Source organism: Chiloscyllium punctatum, chromosome 41, assembly GCF_047496795.1.
Source record: "Chiloscyllium punctatum isolate Juve2018m chromosome 41, sChiPun1.3, whole genome shotgun sequence".
NCBI lineage: Eukaryota > Metazoa > Chordata > Chondrichthyes > Orectolobiformes > Hemiscylliidae > Chiloscyllium > Chiloscyllium punctatum.
Genome location: NC_092779.1, coordinates 33,040,270 through 33,060,950, shown reverse-complemented (window position 1 = coordinate 33,060,950; position 20,681 = coordinate 33,040,270). Strand labels below are relative to the sequence as shown.

Below are 20,681 nucleotides of genomic sequence, written 5' to 3'. Positions count from 1 at the left end.
TTTGTTTATCAATTTTCTTCTTTCTGTTGAACCTTCCAGAGCCTGTACATCAATAGAATTAAATCTGAAGTTTACTGTTAAAACAAAGAACAGCCCATTGTAGTCTAAAAATATAAAAAAAACTTTAATGCCACTTACCACCAATGGCTGTACATCGTGATGTGATCTCCCACAGAACGAGTGCCATTGAATACACATCAGTTTGTTTAAATGCCTCAATATCTTCCAAGTTAATTCGTGACTCCAGCACCTCGGGAGCCATATACCTGGCTGTACCGACCTACAGGAAAATGGGCAAAACATATCAGGTATTGGACTGGATAGCACACAGCATCTGACATTACTTGTAATGAAACACAACATGGTTATGCAATTCAGGTCAAGATTCACAACTTATATTTCTCAAGCACCTTTAACGTAATAAAATCCCAAGGGCAGCTGAATGAATTGTGTCAATCTTAGTAACAAATAACTCATTTTTTTGTTTGTTTTGAATTATAAAAGAGGTAACTGTTTATCTCTAACCTCATTACATTTTTTATTGCTGGTTTTCTTCCTCCAGACAGTGAAACTATAAGTAGCTAGGTATTTCAATAGACACTCATTGAGAAGCCAACGTTACACCTGTCAGTACAAGCTATTGTTTGAAGCATTTCATCATTTCCCATTCTTATGGGTTGGGTGTGGGTCTAAGTGAGGGGGTGGCCGAGGGGTGTTTAATGCTGGCAGTCCTGCAATGTTGGAAGTAGACAGTCTATAGAAACAATCTACCAGTCCCCAAAGTTGATCAAGAACATGGAAAAGGAGGCCAGGTTTACTGCACAGCTGAGATAAAATAATGATTTATGACAGTTCTACAAGATGTGAAATTTGCGTCACAGATAGACAGGGTGATAAAGAAGGCGTTTAGCATGCTTGCCTTCAATGCTCAGACATTTGAGTACAGGAGTTGGAATGTCATGTTGAGATTGTTCAGGATATTGGCGAGGTCCTTTCCAAAATACTGTGTCCAGTTCTGGTCTCCCTGATATAGGAAGGACATTAAGCTGGAGAGGGCTCAACCAAAAAAAAAGATTTACTTGGATGCTGCTGAAATCGGAAGGTTTGAGATAAGATGATGGACTGGAAAGACTAGGACTTTTTTCCACTGGAGCGGAGGAAATTGACAGGTGACCTTATAAAGATTTATTAAAATCATGAGGGGCATAGATAAGGTGAATGACAAGGGTCATTTTCCTAGATCGGGGGAGTTCAAAACTAGGGGGCACATGAGAGGAGAAAGGTTTAAAAAGGACATGAGAGACAACTTTCTTTACACAGCGAGTGATCCATGTATGGAATAAATTTCAGAGAAAGAGATGGGTGCAGGTAAAGTTACAGCATTTAAAAGGTATCTGGATAAGCTCTGGAATAGGAAAGATTTAGAGTGATATGGGCCAAGTGCAGGCAGGTTTGACGAGTTTAGTTTGGGAACATGGTTGGCTTGGACTGGTTGGACTGAAAGGTCTGTTTCCATGCTATTTGACTCAACTCTAAGACAATGGATCAAAGGCTTCATTCAACCGTCCATGAACTCAAATTAACTTCAGAGTGATTTGATTAGCAATCCTTAGATTCAGGAGGGAAACAGCAGTTCAAAACTGGAAGTGGACTATGGCTGTGCTCAGATTGAAAAGACCCAATTTGTGGCGATTTGCAGTGCGGGTGAATGGCTTGCCTAGCTTGTGCTAGAAAGGAAATTACCAAGAAATAAAAAACGCTCACTCTGAAAGACAGCTCATTGATAGACCCGACCCCACAACCAGAGAGTCGAATCACATCCCGACCAAAAAACTTCAGAATTCAAGAGAAATAAACAAGACCGACTTCCAAATAAGAATGAAACCAGATGGATCCAACACACTATGCTTCTACGAATTACCCAAAATTCACAAACCAAAAGCGCCCTTCAGATCCATAGTCTCACTACCTGGAACCTAATTTACAGGTTAACCAACGATCCAGAACCTAAACCGGAGATACAAATCTTTTCAAAACAGACTGTTTGGAGGTTAAAGGTTACTAGGTTAGGAAAGGAATGGAATGGAAGTAACTCTCAACAGTTAAGAATCACTTTGGACTGGTTCTGGGGAGAATTGAAGTACCACTTAAGGTACAGTATCAAGTAAGTAAAAACAATGACTGCAGATGCTGGAAAGCAAATACTGGATTAGTGGTGCTGGAAGAGCACAGCAGTTCAGGCAGCATCCAACGAGCAGCCTGATGAAGGGCTTTTGCCCGAAACATCGATTTCGCTGCTTGTTGGATGCTGCCTGAACTGCTGTGCTCTTCCAGCACCACTAATCCAGTATCAAGTATACAGGTCCATGTGAAGTGGATTTTCAGTTGTGATAGAAATAAAAGCTGGAACTTCTGTTGAAAATATAGCTTGCCCACAAAAAGTGCTTAGTCAACATTACTTCTGGTCTGTGTGCTACACTGAAAAAAAGTCTTAAAACATGAACTCGTATTCTGTCATCCTTTTGACTATCAACTGGAATTTTGAATTTCTCTCTTTTTAAAAAAAGTTACCTGTCTCTAGGAGGAACATAACATTAACAGGGATTGGAGTTGTGGAATCAGCTTTGTCATCATGACCATGTACACAAATATTACAATGTAATGGCCATTTCATAGCACATTATTTTTAAGTTGAAAACCGATGGACATAAAAATAAAGCATACTATATCCCAGGATGGTAGGGTACATTTATACATCGTTAATTTTGATTCAAACCCTGGTGTCATTATTGAATCCAAAAAAAAAACCTTATTTTTACCCTAAGGCTACAATAAGTTTCCTTCCTGCATGCTTGTGTTTTGTAATTCTGGTAATATTGGAGTATGTTGTTAAATCCAATGTAACAACCAAATCACTTCATCCAACAGATTACTACTATTGATGAAAGGATCACACAATCAAATCACAGGAACATCACAAGTGCCCATGTCAGTCCATCTGAGACAGTGAATGAGAGTGGCATAAACTGGACGATGGTTCATAAATTTTGGTTTAGATTCAATCTCCTGAGGGAGACGTGAAACTCAGGCCGCATCTGTCCTCTCAGGTGGACTTGGAAAAAAAAACCCATGCCATCATTTTGAGGAGCAAAGCACACTCATCCTCATTATTTCATACTCACTAACACTCAATACTGGAGCCCCCCAGCCCCCTACCGTACTCGCTGTATACCCATGACTGCATCAAATACCAGAGTAATGCCATTCACAAGTTCGCTGATGACACCACCATAGTTGGTCGAATTTCAGATGGTGACAAAACAGACTATGGACAGGAGGTGGAAGAACTGCTATAATAGTGCACTGAGAACAATCTCGCTCTCAATGCCGGCAAAACCAAGGAACTCATTACTGACTTTTGGTGGAATGTTACTCATGACCCCCCCAAAACATTAACAACACTGAGGTGGAATGATTAGAGAGTGTTAAGCTCCTGGGAGTGGTCAACAACAAGCTTGGACTCTTCATGTGGACGCACTGGTTACAAAGGTCCAACAATGTCTCTGCTTCCTCAGGCAGCTGAGGAAATTAGGCATGCGGCGAATACTCTTGCCAACTTTTATAGATGATCCGTCAACAGCATTCTGTCTGGATGTATCACTAGCTGGTGGGGCAGCTGTACCATTCAAGATCGGAGATGGTTACAAAGAGTGGTGAACTCGGCCTGGACAATCACAAAGGCCGACCTACCATCTATAGAATCCATCCACCAGGCCCACTGTCATGGAAAGGCCGCCAGCATTCTCAAAGATCCATCCCACCCTGGCAATGTTTTTCTACAACCTCTACCATCGGGGAGAAGGTACAGAAGCCTGAACACATGCACCAGCCGGTTTCAAAACAGTTTCTATCCTACTGTTGTTAGAATACTGAATGGACTCACAAACTCTTAGCATTTGCCTATTCCTGTATTTTGGTTTTTGCCACTTTTTACCTATTATTTACTTATCTATGCCACTTAACTCTGATCTGCCTGTATTGCTCACAAGACAAAGCTTTTCACTGTGTCTCGGTACACGTAACAATAAATTCAATTCAAATTCAGGGTCCTGGCTAAAATCGTTCCCTTAAACAACATTTTAAAAAAAAATAATAGTCATTTCATTACTGTTTGCAGGACTTGTCAGGAAATTAGCTTCCTATTTTAAAACAGTGACAGTACTTCAAAAATACTTCATCGGCTTTAAAGTGTTTTGGGATGTTCTGGAGTTGTGAAAAGCATTACTGAAACAAGTTATTTCTTTCACACAGACATGCTTAGAAATATTGTGTTTATTAAAATTGGTGCTGCCATACACTCCTGCAACAGAATTTGCTGTTTTGGCTTCACACTAATGCTAAACTTGTGGAATGTAAGTAAAGCAGACCTTGAAGCAAAGCAGAAACTATTACCTGTACAAAGCCTCACTCTGATTTATTCTGGTATCATGTTAAACCCTATCTCTGGATTCTGGCTCCATTTACATTGTAACAGAAATATTGGTGTGAAGTGAAACCTCTTGGCGTTAATACTTCAGTCACATGCTGAAACACCCTCAATTGACCATTCATAGCATGACAACAATTCTTAAATCACAATGGATATGAGCAAGTGAGCAATTTCCCTTTATATCACTGGAATAAATTTTATCCATATAATTTGTAGTGGGTAAGTATTCTCTGTATTTAGGCGGTAAAATAATGCTGCTTTTACTGGTAGAGCTTTCTGTAGTTTCAGTCAAAATTCTGTTTGTTCTTGCTTATAGAGATGCCTTTTAAATCGGCTCTGTTGACTAAATAGACTGTGTACGCTGTTAAGTCCTACTCTGCCTCTAAATGTTTGGCTGACAGAGTGATGTTAATTGGCAAAAGCCCTCGAAGGACTCTCTAGCTCCTCGGATGTTGCCTGACCTTGCTGTGCTTTTCCAGCAACACACTCTCGACTCTAATCTTCAGTATCTGCTGTCCTCACTTTTGCCCAGAGTGGTGTTAATTGCCAGTTCACCTTTAGTTAGCTTCAACTGCTCTGTATTTGTTTCCACAATCATTTTTTGTTGCTGCAAGGTATCTGTTACTTGTAACACAATTCCTCATTTTGAACCTGACCATACATTCGCATTTACTGCTGTAGGACGTCAAGAGACGATGATAAAGTGTGTCAGTAATTTCATCTTTGTAGCAGTAGTGATGCTGCAAACCTCAGATTCTCCAATCGCTTCAGCTTCCCCAGCGGCAGTGGTGACTGGTGAGACTCCAGGCAGACTCCTGGGGCAGGGGAACCAGGGACTCAGCCAATGGGAAGTCTGTGGCAAACACAAAAGTGCTGGAGAAAGCCAGCAAGTCTGGCTGCACCTGTGGCGAGTGAAACCCATTTAACATCGAGTCTGATCATACTCTAATTTAGGCCAAATACTTAGGCAAGGTTGGGATCTCACTGTGGCCAGGCCTGCAGGGCCCAGGGAGATTAACAGATGGGGTGTTAGTGAGTGGGCAGAATATGGGAAAATTGCAAGGAGTGGAAATACCTTAGTGGAACCTGCAATGACATGACTCCTGTCCACCTCAGTAAAACCTACGTGCCAGTGCCCTCATTTCCCAAGCTTGGGCTATGGATGCAGAAGCTTCTCCTGAAGGCTTTTAAACTAGAGTGGGAGGGTGATGCACATTGCAGATCGAAAAGAAAAGGGCAAAGCTGGCCATAAACCCACTTGATCAGAATTTACCGTCCTGAAATTCAACACTGCTCTTCCTGCATCTGTCCACTCATCTCTTGAGGTTCAGTCACAACACAGGCTCAGGAGCAGCAGTGAGCGGGTACCAGAAAGCAGGAGATATGGCAAGAACAAAGAGCTGGAGGGCGGGCAGGCAGGCGGGTCAGGGATTGGGTGAGGCTGCAAGTTGGAGGATCAGCATCACAACTGAGTCAGGGAGTAGGGGAGGTAGCAAGTCAGAGGATTGGGGAGAGGAGGAGAGTCAGAGAGCAGGATCGGCAACAAATGGGAGATACTGCAAGTATTAAATTGCCAAATTTCTTCCCCACTTGTTTAAATAGTTATTTCATTTACCAATGTAAGAAATTAACAGTGGAAAGTATTTCAATTCAAAGGGCATGAAGCTTGATCTTTATATCTAATGTGGAAAGTCACAATTTTCAGGAACACAACTACAACATTAAGTCAGGGCTTCCTATGTATTTAAATAGTAGCAGCACGCCCTGTGGGTGTCATGGCATATTCTATGGCATTGCTTCATGATACAGATTTATTCAATTAAGTGTCAAAGTAAGTGTGATGGAGCAACAGGGCTAGACTCACACCCATAAACAGTTCCAGTTTATTTTTACCATCACGTTCTTCTAACAGATTCATTGTTAACAGTGGTGCTGGTGACCCAGAGTAGTTAAAGCAATTAGTTGGCAGGATATTCTCTTCAACAGTGTAATCAAATATAATCACACATACACTACAGAATCTTCTTTATAATTTTATACATAATTGCATAGCAATTTTAAAGGCAGTAAAAAAATCCCAGGGCGACTCACAGAATAAACTGACACTGAGCTACAGGAGATATTACAGATTAGATTAGATTATATTCCCTACAGTTGAAAAATGTCATGCTGGAAAAACACAGCAGGCCAGGCAGCATCCGAGGAGCAGGAGAATCGACGTTTCGGGCATAAGCCCTTCTTCAGAAATCCCCAGTATATTCCCTACAGTGTGGAAACAGGCCCTTTGGCCCAACAAGTCCACACCGACCCTCCAAAGAGTAACCCACCCAGACCCATTTCCTTCTGACTAGTGCACCTTACACTATGGGCAATTCAGCATGGCCAATTCACCTGACTGCACATCTTTGGACTGTGGGAGGAAACCAGAGCACCTGGAGGAAACCCACACAGACACTGGGAGAATGTACAAACTCCACACAGTTGCCAGAGGCTGGAATCGAACCTGAGACCCTGGTGCTGTGAGGCATCAGTGCTAGCCACTGAGCCACCATGCCGCCCCCTAAGAAATGTGGGCTCGTCCAGGATTTGAACCTGGGATCTCTCGCAAGTCTGTGTAGTAGAAGACCCAAAGCAAGAATCATACCCCTAGACCAACAAGCCACATACTGGGCCGATGCTTGAATGCTTATGGAAAAAAGGTGCGTTTTCATAACTTTTAATTTAAAAAAAACACTTATTGGTAGCGTAGGGGATCAGATGACCATAGTATGTGTATCCTCTAATCTGAGGGCAACAGGAGGTAGATAAAAGGTGGTTAAGAAGGCATATGGGATTGCTTTTTATTAATTAAGTCAAGAATACAGCAGCAAGCAGATGTGGTGGAGCTGAAACAATGTTAGTTAGACTGTTACTGTGTTACTGTGTGCAGTTCTGGTTACCAGACCATGGGAAGGATGGGATCGCCCTAGAGAGTGCTCAGAGGCGATTCACCAACATGATGCATGGGCTAGAGAGATTCAGCTATAAAGGCCGCGCTGCTTTTCTGAGAGCAAAGGCGGCGAAGGGGGGGATCTGAAGTGTACAAAGTTCTGAGGGGTATACACAAGGCAGATAGGGAGAAATGTTTCCCTTTAGTAGAGAGGTCAATAAGAGTGGGGCAGAATTCTCAGGTAAGGAGCAGGATAGTTGGAGGGAATTGGGTGCAAAACATTTTCCTCAAGAGGGCTGTGAATATCTGGAGCTCAATGCCTAATAAAAGGAGTAGAGGTGGGAACCCTCCAGCTATTAAAAGTAGTAGTCAGGCAAGTAGTTGAAATGCCACAGGATACAAGGTTTTGGGACAAGTGCTGGAAAATGGAATCATCGATAAACAATTGATAACTGCCATAGAAAGGATGGGCCAAAGGGCTTCTTCCATGCATTAAGAACTGGATCCCCATATCCATGATGGTTGCTATCTATAATTGCACATGGGAATGGCACCCATGATCCTGAACCTTACTCCAACAAGGAGTCTATGTGCATTCTCCACTTGGCAATTTGAGGGAGGCTGGGCACTTCTCTCCTGAACATGAAAAAGGCAATCACTTTCAATCTGGAAAAGTGCCACGTTTACAACAGATTTCTCTGGAAGGATAAGATTTCTCAAAAATTTGACTGACTGCAGCAACACAAATGGCATTCCCAACTAACAGGATGCTGTCATCAAACCATGCGCACAACACCCCACCCCCCCTCACACATCCACAGACATTGGCATCTGACACGTACCAACCTCTAACAACCTTCAGGGATATTCCTGCACTTCGATGCTGTCAAAGTAAGAACACTTAGTGCCCAAGGAAATACACCTAGCTCATTGGACCAGGTTAATCTCCGGGCTCTTCAGCTGCGCTCATTCACTCTGAGCCGACCTGAATGTTCACAGCCTCCCTGCCTTCCTCCCCACATCCCTCCCCCCACCTCAGCGGTACCAGGCTCACATTACTGCTGTCTTGTAGCACTTTGAATTTAAGTGAAAGCTTGGGACATAACTGTATCTTCGTGCTTTTTTCACAGCAACAATTTGAGCAATCAAAGTCTACTTGCCTTACAATCCACATGGTTTCTCATCCAGTATAATTTGCTACTCCCCTCAAACTTTGGTAACCTTGCATTAGTCCTGATGAAAATGCTATGACTGCATGCATCTTTTCTCAACAATAATTAAATTGCTTTGGTAGAGTAGGCATGGAAAAAACGACTTAATTCCTTAAGAACGAACAGGAAAACAAAATCTTTAATGAAGAGCCATGCCATTTAGTATGGAAATCAGGGAGCAGATTTACTCACAAAACGCATTGGAAATGAAATAAACTCTTGCTTCTAAAGACTATGGCTGCTGGAGCCATGAGAATGAACAAGTTAGCATTTGGATGGATAAGACCATCAGGTAACATGGAGCAAACAGGGGTGAAAATGGAGCGGAGGTAGAGATCATCCATCAGCTAATTGAATGTTCAGTGCAGTATCAAAATGATCACTGCTTCAGTCTATAGAAAATCTGAGACTGTTCTGCTCAGAGCAGAGCGAGCAGATTAAAGGGAGATCGGACAGAACATTAAAAACTTTCAGTTTTGAACACAATACTGCATATACTCGAGGAATAAATCAACCTCATGTAAATGTCAACCCCCTATTTTTGGCCAAAAAACCTGGAATTTTCCATATATCTAGTGTAAATGTCAACCCTAGTTCTTCACAGATGACAGGTTAACGTTTGTGAGTCAGTGTGCCAGCTGTCACATCCCACTCCAACTTTCCAATCTGCCAGTTGTTCCGCTCCACTCCTGGTCTTCCAGTCCACTGGCTGTTTTACCTTTTGTTTACACATGTAGATTCCTTGACACTGATCTGGCTAGCTCAGAGCCATCTCTCAGGGTGAACAGGATAGCTGATACTCATGTTATTTTTTTCCCCACAGCGGTAGTGCTTATCTTTCCCCTGCACCCATGTAGTGTGTGTGCAGGTGTCGGACACAGTGAAAAACAAGTGTGTAAATCATTATTTATGTACCACCACTAGGGAAGAAAAAGGAAGCTGGCTGTTTTATTCTCCTCTGGGTTTTCAGAATTACCATAATTCATTTTTTTCTTTATTCATTTAGAGATCAATTGGGCTTCCGCTAATGATACGGTATGAATTTTGATGGGCATGAATTTCAGCTCCTCAAAAGTAGTATCCATGGAGAGTCAACTCCATTTATTTAATCTGAAAAAGCGGTCAAAAAAGTAGACTATTATGAGAGTATATATGGTAAGAAGAAAAAGTGTTTCAATTAGGAAAAGGGCCTGTGATTAAAGAACACTGAGTTATAGCATTATACAGCATGGAAACAGATCCTTCGGTCCAACTCGTCCATGCTGACCAGATATCCTAAACTGATCTAGTCCCATTTGTCAGCATTTGGCCCATATCCCTTTAAACCCTTCCTATTCATATACGCATCTAGATGCCATTTAAATGTTGTAATTGTACCAGCTTCTACCACTTCTTCTGGCAGCTTACTTCATACCCGCAACACCTTCAGCGTGAAAATATTGCCCCTCAGGTCCCTTTTAAATTTTTCCCCCTCTCAATTTAAATCTATGCCCTCTAGTTTGAACTTTCCTATCCTGGGAAAGAGACCTTGCCTATTCACGCAAACCATGCCCCTCATGATTTTCTAAACCTCTATAAAATACCTGTCATCCTCTGATGCTCCAGGGGAAAAGAAACCCTAGCCTATTCAGCCTCCCCCTATAGCTCAAGTCCTCCAAGCCCTTGTAACATCCTTGTAAATTTTTTTGAATCCTTTCAAGTTTAACATCATCTTTCCTTTCACAAGGAGACCAGAATGCAGTAGCTTAACCAATGTCCTGTACAACCACAACATAAGATCCCAACTCCTAAATTCAATGCATTGGTTTGAGAGAAATTGACAAAAAGAACAGCAGGGAGTTGGGGAGTATTCTTAACTCATTGATGGTCTGGAATATTTCCCATAAAAGGTGATGCGGTCAGATTCAACTTTTATTTCCAAAAGCAACTGGATACATTTGAAGGTAAAAGGGTAAAGTTGCCATAGTCCCAGAGAGCTGCTCTCTCATGAGAGAGAAATGACTGATGGTGATTTAATTTGATGGTCACCACACCTCAGACGATGGAGGAAGTTGAGAAGGATGGTCCTTCATTGTACCCTCAGCTGGTGCAGGATTGAACACATGCTGAACAAACAGCATCTCTCTGCATCGTAAACCAGCCATTCAACCCTGATAAGATATCCTATTTCAGTATCACTTTTCAATGCTGCAATGTGAACCTTGCCTCTTTACCTTGGTTTCTCACTGATTGAGGGTGATGTGATTGTTTCAGGATATGTGCAGGAGGAGCACTGACCCACCTTCTGAGAATACTCCCAAAACCAAGAACAAAAAGAGAATGCAATCTCACTGGGTTTGTCCATGTGATTTGAGGACAAGCTGGTTTTATTCTCAAAACATTACAAGCTGTGTTGCTTCAGAAGGTAGCATAGCGGCCATTAAAATGGTGGATTGTGCGCTTAGGTGAACTGTTCTGTTTCGTGGTATGTTGAAGCAAGTGGCAGTTTGTGGAGCACAGTGAAGATGGGAGGATATGGCAAGATAAATGACTCCCTTAAAAAGCAAATAGCTCAATAAATCAGGAGGGGCTCAGGATACGAATCCATGAGGGTGCAGACATATCATTCTAATTGTATGATATTATTTCAGTGTTGAAATTTGCAAATGCTGCAGTACAAGACACAGGGTGGTGGTGGAGGAGGGTTGTTTTTCAGACTGGAGGCCTGTGACCAGTGGAGTGCCACAAGGATCGGTGCTGGGCCCTCTACTTTTTGTCATTTACGTAAATGATTTGGATGCGAGCATAAGAGGTACAGTTAGTAAGTTTGCAGATGACACCAAAATTGGAGGTGTAGTGGACAGCGAAGAGGGTTACCTCAGATTACAACAGGATCTGGACCAGATGGGCCAATGGGCTGAGAAGTGGCAGATGGAGTTTAATTCAGATAAATGGGAGGTGCTGCATTTTGGGAAAGCAAATCTTAGCAGGACTTATACACTTAATGGTAATGTCCTAGGTAGGAGTGTTGCTGAACAAAAAGACCTTGGAGTGCAGGTTCATAGCTCCTTGAAAAGTGGAGTTGCAGGTAGATAGGATAGTGAAGAAGGTGTTTGGTATGCTTTCCTTTATTGGTCAGAATATTGACTAAAGGAGTTGGGAGGTCATGTTGCGGCTGTACAGCACATTGGTTAGGCCACTGTTGGAATATTGCTTGCAATTCTGGTCTCCTTCCTATCGGAAGGATGTTGTGAAACTTGAAAGGGCTCAGAAAAGACTTACAAGGATGTTGCCAGAGTTGGAGGATCTGAGCTACAGGGAAGAGGCTGAACAGGCTGGGGCTGTTTTCCCTCGAGCGTCGGAGGCTGAGGGGTGACCTTACAGAGGTTTACAAAATTATGAAGGGCATGGATAGGATAAATAGACAAAGTCTTTTCCCTGGGGTCAGGGAGTCCAGAACTAGAGGGCATAGGTTTAGGGTGAGAGGGGAAAGATATAAAAGAGACCTAAGGGGCAACTTTTTCATGCAGAGGGTGGAACGTGCTGCCAGAGGATGTGGTGGAGGCTGGTACAATTGCAACATTTAAGCAGCATTTGGATGGGTATATGAATAGGAAGGGTTTGAAGGGATATAGGCTGGGTGCTGGCAGGTGGGACTAGATTGGATTGGGATATCTGGTCAGCATGGACGGGTTGGACCGAAGGGTCTGGTTTCCATGCTGTACATCTCTATGACTCTATTTGGCAGAGGCCATTTTACTTTGGGTCTCTTAAAAAGCCCCCAAACTTTTCAATCTCCACACCCTTTCCTCATCAGCCTGAAAATTGACCTTTCCAATTATACATTCAGTTCCCTTTTGAAAGTTATGATTGAATCTGACTCTACCAGCCTTTAAGGCAGCACATTTCAGATCATAACAGCTCACTGCTTAAAAAGAAATCTCATCTATCTTTTCATTCTTTTCTGATTAGTTTATATCGGTGTCCCTGGTTACTGATCCTCCTGCCACTGGGAACAAGTCCTGCTATTTAATTTATTAAAGTGCTTCACAATTTTCTAAACTCCTATTAAATCTCTCCTTAATCGTTCATGCTCAAAAAGGAGAACAAGCCCAGCTCAGAGTCATACAGCATGGAAACAGACCCTTTGGTCTAATTCATCCATGCCAACTCTGGAGTCTTTGTGTAATCTCAACCTCAGCACAAAATATGCATTCATAGATAAAGAATGCATGGGAACTTTATTTTGTCCCATTTCTCTCAATATTTTTCCACCCGACTTAACTAAAAACCGAGTGTTGTGATGTCAATCTGTAACAGATTGGATTTGCTTTATCCGATGGTGCGGAGATGGAACAAACGTTAGAATGAAGATGCAATGACATAGTCCCAATAACTCCAACATCTCCAGTTGTACAAGTTTACCTTCTGTGACCGTCCAGAGATATAGGTTTCACTCTATCCTTTAGGAAAGACAGCAACTCTTTGGATGTCCATTTTCAACTGCACTCCACAAAACCTTGCATTTCTGTGGAACCTCGAATGTAGTAAAATCTTCCAAGACATGTTGCTGGGGTTTTATCAAATATAATTTGACACCAAACCATATAGTGTGTCATGGGAATAGGTGAACAAATGCTGACCAAAGAGATGTATTTCAATGAGTATTTAAGAGGAAGAGGGAGATATATTGGGACAGCAAGATTAAAAAGGAGAGAATTCCATAACTAGAGACAACCACCAATCATTCGTTCCCAATCCAAACAGTTGAAAACTGGCACTCACCTGCCCACTGTTTGCTAAGTCATCGACAGAGAGAGATGATTCCAACCTCAAGGATAATCCAAAGTCACAGAGACAACACGTCAGGTCATTTTTCACCAGAATGTTGGAGCTTTTTAGGTCCCTGTGGGCAATGGGCATCTTTGGCCTGCCACAAGGTGTGTATTCACTATGTAAGTGTGCAATTCCTCTGGCCAGCGATCCTCCCAGTAGGCACAGGTCCTCCCAGTTCACAACGTGCCTCATCAGGTAGTCTTGCAGGTTGCCTTGGGGGTGATAGGCCGTGATCAGCCAGTACTGCTTGCCCATTTCGGTCTCCCGCTCCTCTGCGGTCAGAAACTGCAGTACATTTTCATGTTTCAGGTTGACATCAGAGAAAATCTCCTTCTCGTTCTTCCAGGACATGTACTCGTCAAAGTGGAAAATCTTTGCTGCCACAGTCTCGAACTGTTCAGAGGTGCTCTGCCTCAGCTTGGCCTTGTAGACCTCAGCAAAGCGCCCCTTGCCCACCACAGTGTCAAGCTCTAGGGGCAGCAGCTCAGTGTTGTGATTGATGTTGTTGGCGCAGGTGGAGCTGATGTCTGACTGGTCATCATCAAGGTGCATGGCACTGCCCTCGCTGCGATCACTGGGAAGCCGGCGCCGGTGACCTGGCTTCCTGACCTTCTGTTCCTTCGCCCATTCTTTATTCAGCTTCCTCCGCCGCTGGACCCGGTACCAATAGTAAGCAAGGATCACTACGGCAGCAAGAATGAGCAATGGGACAAGAGTGACCAGGAGAACCTCCAATATCACCTGCCAGTCACTCAACGTAGGATCTAAAGGAATGAGACAACATCAGACTTGTATCAAAGTACATCAACACACATCAAGGCAGATAGACCTAACAAGTTAAATGCCTCAGCTACAGGAACTGAGAGTTTAAAAATCACCCACACCTTAAAAACACAGCCAGGGAATAAAATAAATGCCATATGTCCATTGTTCATTCGTCTGGGTCACCAAAACTGAGCAGCATGAGCACACATGTAGGGGAAAGGCTCAGCAGATTATTGGACCTTTTCAAATTGCTGTGCAATGGAGAATTTGATCCCTGTTGTAGATGTTGGATACTCCCAGGACCTGCCAGAGGAAGTGGGAGAAGCCAGTACAGTTACAACACTTAAAAGATATCTAGACCAGTATGTGGATAGGATAGGTTTAGAGGGATATGGGCCAAACACAGGCAAGTGGAGCTAGTTTAGTTTGGTAAAGTTGATCAGCATGGATGAGATCAAAGGGTCTGTTTTCATGCTGTATGACCAGGACTCTGCTGGCAAAGAGATTCTTTTCATTTTTAGGCTCAGTTCGATTATCCGCAGACTGGGCAGATGCTCCCTCTGTTATTATTTTTTCAAATATTTGAATAATTTCAAAAGGGAAAGCTAACTGCATCCACAGTTTTTAGCTGGTGTCTAAAACTTTTCATTCATATGGACTCTTCTTTTCCTTGATTGAATGATGGAGCAGACTCGATGGGCTGAATGGCCAAACTTCTGCTCCGAGGTCTTACATGTCTTTCTTTGGACCACAGTCCATTGTCAGCTGCTCTCAGTGGTGGAACTCTAGCCTCACAGACAGAAGGTTATGGGTTAAAATCACACCTTGGAGACCTGAGCACATAGTCTACTGCAGTACTTAGGGAGAGCTGTGCGGCCACAGGTCCTTTGGAAGAGGTGATAAAAGGAGGCTCAGTCTATCCTCTGATAAAGTTAAAAATCACATGACACCAGGGTATAGTCCAACAGGTTTAATTAGAAGCAGCAGCTTTTGGCGCGCTGCTCCCTCACCAGGTGGTTGTGGAGTATACAACTATAAGACACAGAATTTATAGCAAAAGTTTACAGTGTGATGTAACTGAAAATATACATTGAAAAATACCTTGACTGTTTGTTGAGTCTTTCATCTGTTAGAATGACCATGATAGTTTCACTTCTTTCACATGTAAATCACACTTTCAAAAAAAAAAGTTACATTCTCAGGTTAACTGTATCAATTAATGCCAGCCAGATAAGATGTTGAAGATGTTAGCCCCCGTGTTCCGTTGTCTGTGCCATAATGCTTAGACTCTCATCTAAAAAAATGAGTTAACAGAGTATGACATGGATTCACACAGCTTTTGAACAAAGTACAATGTAACTTTGCAAGTACAAATTCACCTCAATTCTAACAGATGACAGACTTAAACAAATCAAGGTATTTTTCAATGTATAATTTCAGTTACATCACTGTAAACTTTTGCTGTGTTCTGTGTTACAGTTCTGTGTTACAGTTGTGTGTTCCACAACCACCTGATGAAGGAGCAACGCTCCAAAAGCTAGTGTGCTTCCAATTAAGCCTGTTGGACTATAACCTGGTGTTGTGTGATCTTTAACTTTGTACACCCCAGTCCAACACCAGTATCTCCAAATCTATCCTCTGAGGTGATTCTGTGGCACTAACTTCCCTATCAATTAAAAAGCACTAAACACATAAATACCCAGCCATGTATTAGTTTACGGTTTGCAGTATCCTCATGCATCCAATTAACTGCCATGTTGCAGTCATAATTACACTTCAAAAATGCTCCATGCGCTGTGACAGCTTTGGGACATCTCGAAGACAGGAAAGATATGAAATGAATGAAAGATCTTTCTTTACACCAGTATGCAAACAGAAGTCACAGCAATTTCACCAAGAAACTCTCATTGTTCTCGGTGCTTTCACTCGGACACATCAAAGCCACTTAACAACTGGTACCAAGTCTCACCTTATACAATATTAACTGTGACGATCTTCAGAGGGATTAAAAGGAAACACATGCATAAAACATGGAGATGGGATCCAGAAGGGAGTTTCATCATCACATACCCAGGATTCTGCTACAGGGCTGAAAGACCCACCTAATAACAGCTGAGATGGTTGAATGGGGCTAATCATAATTAGCAGATACTGATGGTAAAATTTGTAGAAGGAAACAGTCACTGAGCATACATAGAACATAGAACATAGAACAATACAGCACAGAACAGGCCCTTCGGCCCACGATGTTGTGCCGAACTTCTATCCTAGATTAAGCACCCATCCATGTACCTATCCAAATGCCGCTTAAAGGTCGCCAATGAATCTGACTCTACCACTCCCACGGGCAGCGCATTCCATGCCCCCACCACTCTCTGGGTGAAGAACCCACCCCTGACATCTCCCCTATACCTTCCACCCTTCACCTTAAATTTATGTCCCCTTGTAACACTCTGTTGTACCCGGGGAAAAAGTTTCTGACTGTCTACTCTATCTATTCCTCTGATCATCTTATAAACCTCTATCAAGTCACCCCTCATCCTTCGCCGTTCCAACGAGAAAAGGCCGAGAACTCTCAACCTATCCTCGTACGACCTACTCTCCATTCCAGGCAACATCCTGGTAAATCTTCTCTGCACCCTCTCCAAAGCTTCCACATCTTTCCTAAAGTGAGGCGACCAGAACTGCACACAGTACTCCAAATGTGGCCTAACCAAAGTCCTGTACAGCTGCAACATCACCTCACGACTCTTGAATTCAATCCCTCTGCTAATGAACGATAATACTCCATAGGCCTTCTTACAAACTCTATCCACCTGAGTGGCAACCTTCAAAGATCTATGTACATAGACCCCAAGATCCCTCTGTTCCTCCACCTGACCAAGAACCCTACCATTAACCCTGTATTCCGCATTCTTATTTGTTCTTCCAAAATGGACAACTTCACACTTGGCAGGGTTGAACTCCATCTGCCACTCCTCAGCCCAGCTCTGCATCATATCTAAGTCCCTCTGCAGCCGACAACAGCCCTCCTCACTGTCCACAACTCCACCTATCTTTGTATCATCTGCAAATTTACTGACCCACCCTTCGACTCCCTCATCTAAGTCATTAATAAAAATTACAAACAGCAGAGGACCCAGAACTGATCCCTGCGGAACTCCACTTGTAACTGGACTCCATGCTGAATATTTACCATCTACTACCACTCTCTGACTTCGACCGGTTAGCCAGTTTTCTATCCAATTGGCCAAATTTCCCTCTATCCCATGCCTCCTGACTTTCCGCATAAGCCTACCATGGGGAACCTTATCAAATGCCTTACTAAAATCCATGTACACTACATCCACTGCTCTACCCTCATCCACATGCTTGGTCACCTCCTCGAAGAATTCAATAAGACTTGTAAGGCAAGACCTACCCTTCACAAATCCGTGCTGGCTGTCCCTAATCAAGCAGTGCCGTTCCAGATACTCGTAAATCCTATCCCTCAGTACCCTTTCCATTACTTTGCCTACCACAGAAGTAAGACTAACTGGCCTGTAATTCCCGGGGTTATCCCTATTCCCTTTTTTGAACAGGGGCACAACATTCGCTACTCTCCAGTCCCCTGGTACCACCCCCGTTGCCAGTGAAGACGAGAAGATCATTGCCAACGGTACTGCAATTTCCTCTCTTGCTTCCCACATAATCCTAGGATATATCCCGTCAGGCCCGGGGGACTTGTCTATCCTCAAGTTGTTCAAAATGTCCAACACATCTTCCTTCCTAACAGATATCTCTTCTAGCTTATCAGTCCGTTTCACACTCTCCTCTTCAACAATACAGTCCCTCTCGTTCGTAAATACTGAAGAGAAGTACTTGTTCAAGACCTCTCCTATCTCTTCCGACTCAATACACAGTCTCCCACCACTGTCCTTGATCGGACCTACCCTCGTTCTCGTCATTCTCAGGTTTCTCACATACGCATAGAATGCCTTGGGGTTATCCTTGATCCTATCCGCCAGGGATTTTTCATGCCCTCTCTTAGCTCTCCTAATCCCTTTCTTCAGGTCCCTTCTGGCTATCCTGTATCCCTCCACTGCTCTGTCTGAACCTTGTTTCCTCAACCTTATGTAAGCCTCCTTCTTCCTCTTTACTAGACATTCAACCTCCCTCGTCAACCAAGGCTCCCTCACACGACCATTTCTTTCCTGCCTGATCGGTACATACATATCAAGGACACGTCGTATCTGCTCCTTGAAAAAGTCCCACATTTCCACCACATCCTTCCCTGACAGCCTATGCTCCCAACGTATGCTCCTCAAAACCTGTCTTACAGCATCGTAATTTCCCTTCCCCCAATTGTAAAAACTTCCTTGTTGTGTGCACCTATCTCTCTCCATAACCAAGGTGAAAGTCACAGAATTGTGGTCGCCATCACCAAAATGTTCACCCACTAACAAGCCCACCACTTGTCCCGGTTCGTTACCGAGTACCAAATCCAATATGGCCTCCCCTCTGGTTGGACAATCTACATACTGCGTTAGAAAAGCTTCCTGGACACACTGCACAAACACCGCCCCATCCAATCTACTTGATCTAAAGAGCTTCCAATCAATATTTGGGAAGTTGAAGTCGCCCATGACTACGACCCTGTGGCTTCTGCACCTTTCCAAAATCTGTTTCCCAATCTGTTTCTCCACATCTCTGCTGCTATTGGGGGGCCTATAATATACACCCAACAAGGTGACTGCACCTTTCCTATTTCTGACTTCAGCCCATACTACCTCCAGAGGCAGATCTCCCTCAAACTTCCTTTCTGCAGCCGTTATACCATTTCTAATTAGCAATGCCACCCCCCCTCCTTTTTTACCACCCTCCCTAATCTTACTGAAACATCTGTACCCAGGAACCTCCAACAGCCATTCCTGTCCCTCATCTATCCATGTTTCCGTGATGGCTACAACATCGTAGTCCCAGGTACCGATCCATGCCTTAAGTTCACCCACCTTATTTCTGATACTCCTTGCATTGAAGTATACGCACTTGAGCCCATCTCTGTGTCCGTAAGTAGTCCCTGTCAGTGCTACCTTCTCCACAGCCTCCCTACAGTCTTGGACATCCTGACACACAGCTAGCTTACTTGCTGGACTACAAGTCCGGATCCCATCCCCCTGCCAAATTAGTTTAAACCCCCCCGAAGAGTGCTAGCAAACCTACCCCCCAGGATATTGGTGCCCTTACTGGAACCGAATCTCACTTTCCCCAACACCTAAATTATTTCTCACTTTCCACTCAGTTCATGATTTGCTAGTGAGCCATTAAATATGTTTTGTTACAGCTTAGTATTGGGGCTTTAGGGATTAACATAGATGAATACTGCCAACAGGTTTACCACAGCAGTGGAAAATAACTCTGAATTACTAACTGCTGGCGAAGATCCCACAGTGACTGCACACAAGAATCAGGCCTGATTTATTGTATCTTTCAGATTAGGAGCCATTCAACTCATCTGCCTCGAATTGGACATCTTATAATTCCACCCAATAAACTTCAACGATAGAGAGACCTAAAAAGTGAAAATTGATTATGCCCCAGGACAAGGGTGCAAACTCTTCTATTTGCATATTACTCGAGGTTTCGTCACATAACCTCCCATTTCCAACTGCCCCACCTACTCAAACAGTCTTTCCAATCTAATTTCTCCAATATATTTATAACTAATAGATCAACCTACTCTAAAGAAAATGGAATAAAACGCCCAATATTTCCTGGGTTGCTTCCAGTGATGTCCAGGAGGTTAATTTTTAATTCATAGATACTACTGGGCAATCTTGGGAGTTTTGATAACATTGATCTTGAAAAACATGTGGGCTAGCCAATGTAGGTTAACCAGTATTTGGATGATGGGCAAGTTTAGATATGGTGTGAATCAGGATTTTGACAGCAGAGTTTTGAAGAGGTGTCATGTTAAATAGCAGGTGTTTGGGGAGCTGCTGAGCACGAAGGTTTTGGATCAGCTCAATCTTAAGGGTTATAAATAGCATTCACTCAAACGTCCAACTGGTGGAAGTTAGCGACCTGCTGAATGAACGAATGAGGTTTAGCAGCAAACCATTGGTCCATTGAAACCAAAATCCTCCAGCGGAACTCCAACTCGCCAAATTATATTAGTTCCTTCAAGTTCTAAATGGTGGCACAGCAATCTGCCACAATTTTAAACCGACTTTGTAAGGCATTGGTTGTCCTGTCCAAACCGAATGCAGGAGATGGTGACTTATAGGGAGGATGGGCATTGTGTTTCTCTCCCAGAGTCAAATTGCAGAGGTTTGAAAAGGATGTATTTTGCTGCTTGAAGGAGAAAGACTTTTGTGTGCCTGCTGTCATGAAAGAACTAAAGGAAAAATAGAGCATGTGCAGCACCTTCCATTGGGTGGCACAGCACCAGGATTCGAGTTCACTCTTGGGTGATTGTCTGTGTGGAGTTTGC

General features: G+C 43.2%; 1 protein-coding gene across 6 annotated transcripts in view; it reads right to left on the bottom strand.

The window, feature by feature from the left end:
• tgfbr2b (transforming growth factor beta receptor 2b) overlaps positions 1-20,681 on the bottom strand; it is an 81,260-nt gene that overhangs the window by 25,823 nt on the left and 34,756 nt on the right. For all 6 annotated transcript variants that reach the window (XM_072560681.1, XM_072560683.1, XM_072560682.1 and 3 more), the window contains 2 exons: positions 13,394-14,208; positions 139-280 (listed from right to left, as the gene is read on the bottom strand). In XM_072560681.1, coding sequence (XP_072416782.1) covers positions 139-280; positions 13,394-14,208 — 957 coding nt within the window. The remainder of the gene's footprint in view (positions 1-138; positions 281-13,393; positions 14,209-20,681) is intronic.